The 1,774-nt window shown below is 43.5% G+C and overlaps 1 gene segment (V, D, J or C); it reads right to left on the reverse strand.

Moving 5' to 3' along the window:
- Positions 1-887: 887 nt before the first annotated feature.
- LOC136597903 (immunoglobulin kappa variable 1-5-like) lies at positions 888-1,337 on the reverse strand. The segment is given in 2 exon segments: positions 888-1,192; positions 1,289-1,337. Coding segments are annotated over 2 exon segments (354 nt in total).
- Between the last annotated feature and the right edge of the window lie 437 nt (positions 1,338-1,774).

Below are 1,774 nucleotides of genomic sequence, written 5' to 3' on the forward strand. Positions count from 1 at the left end.
TTAATGTACCATATAATATACAGTAAAAATTAAAATGAGATGAATTTGTTGTGGGTTTCTTTTGATCCCTTAAAGGGCAACTCCCTTTGTCATCGCCAGGATATAAAGGGGTTGGAGCAGAAGCTGCTGCTTCAATGAGAGCTGTGCCTGCAATTACAAGCACCGGCCACTACGCAGAGGTCGGAGCAGCAGCTTCAGCTCTGATCCCTGTATATCCCAGCGCTGCCAGGAAAACCCCTTTAAGAGAGTTAATCTAGGGAAATCATATTGGATATATTGACAGTCGGCAAATCTCCCTCCTGAAACACCTATTCCCCTCTCCCTAGTACAGCACTTCCCTCTACTCCTGGGGCTGCAGGAAACATCCGGACACCCAACGGCATTATGATGGTGTCTGCGGCAGCACTTGGAAACAGAGGGAGGTGCTGGAATGGGGGAGGTGAGTATCTTATTGTCTGGTCTGAGGTAGTTTTACCATCCTGTGTACAGACCCAAGAGTCTGTAGTTTAGAGGGTCTTTATAGGGGGCCTGCTGTATTGAATAGTGTAGAGAGTTTGGTCTGGGGTCTGTTTTAATTTTGGGGTGTGCTGAAATGGTGATACGTTCCATTTGTAATTCAAATGCTAAATGTTAGGGGTGTTCTTCATAAAGAAAAAAATGTCCATCATGTGCTCAATGTGTCACTTTATGTTACCATTTTGGAATCTCCTTGATGTCCCTTCTCAAAAGTTGACAAGTATGTCTTTAAGAACAATCTAGAAGATGCAGCAGTGCATGAGAAGAGATGAAACCACAGAAGACGTCTCATCTGAGCTCCTTCTCTGTAATATAGAATATGGTTCTTCTCTGCCAGTGAATGAGGAAGGAGGTTTTTGTACGGCTCTGTATCACTGTGTGAGAGGGATGTAACCCTGCTGACAGTAATAATGTGCTATATCGTCTGCTGTCACTCCTGTGATTGTTAACTTGTACATATTTCTATAGCTGGATCCTGAGAACCGCTCTGGGACTCCTGGTTGTCGGGTGGTTGCTTTATAGATAAGAAGCTTTGGTGGTTGTCCTGGTTTCTGTTGGTACCAGGCTAACCAGCCCGCTACACTAGAACTGCATGTACATGAGATGATGGCGGTATCTCCCGGGGACACAGCGGTATATTCTGGAGACACGGTCAGTACAATCTGTGCACAGGATCCTGAGGAGAAATAAGAGGAGACATGAGTGTATTTCCATCATGGCTGTAATATGACATCTGTGCTGCTGGACTTTACACTGTGTCAGTAACTCTTACCATGAAGAGACATCAGTAAGACACCCAGCAGAAGCCCCTGAGAAGCCATCTTTATGTCTCTGGAGTGACAGCACGGACTATAGAGATGTCACCTGTACAATGTCTCCTATATAACAGCTGGAATCACTGGGGAACGGCCCCTGAGAGCAGATACACAAATATCACATGCAAATCATCTTCTACTTCTCAGTATCACAGTTATTGTCTCTTTGTTATCTGAACCACAGAGCTTAAGTACAGCTACTGTGAAACTGACTTATTACATGTCAGGCACTCAAATTATTTGTGTAATCAGCGTGGTAATTAATTATCAAATAAAGCATTGTACTATGACTTGATAATAAGTACTGAAATGTGATTGGATACATGTTTTAGATGTAGAAGAGCACTATAAATAAAACTTGCTTGGCACATATGAGCAGAGAGTCCATTGAGATACATTGCTGCTCTTTAATCCCTTCCCGGCTGGTTAGTCACTCTCAAATC

The sequence above is a fragment of the Eleutherodactylus coqui genome, unplaced genomic scaffold (genome assembly GCF_035609145.1).
Source record: "Eleutherodactylus coqui strain aEleCoq1 unplaced genomic scaffold, aEleCoq1.hap1 HAP1_SCAFFOLD_94, whole genome shotgun sequence".
Taxonomy (NCBI): Eukaryota; Metazoa; Chordata; class Amphibia; order Anura; family Eleutherodactylidae; genus Eleutherodactylus; species Eleutherodactylus coqui.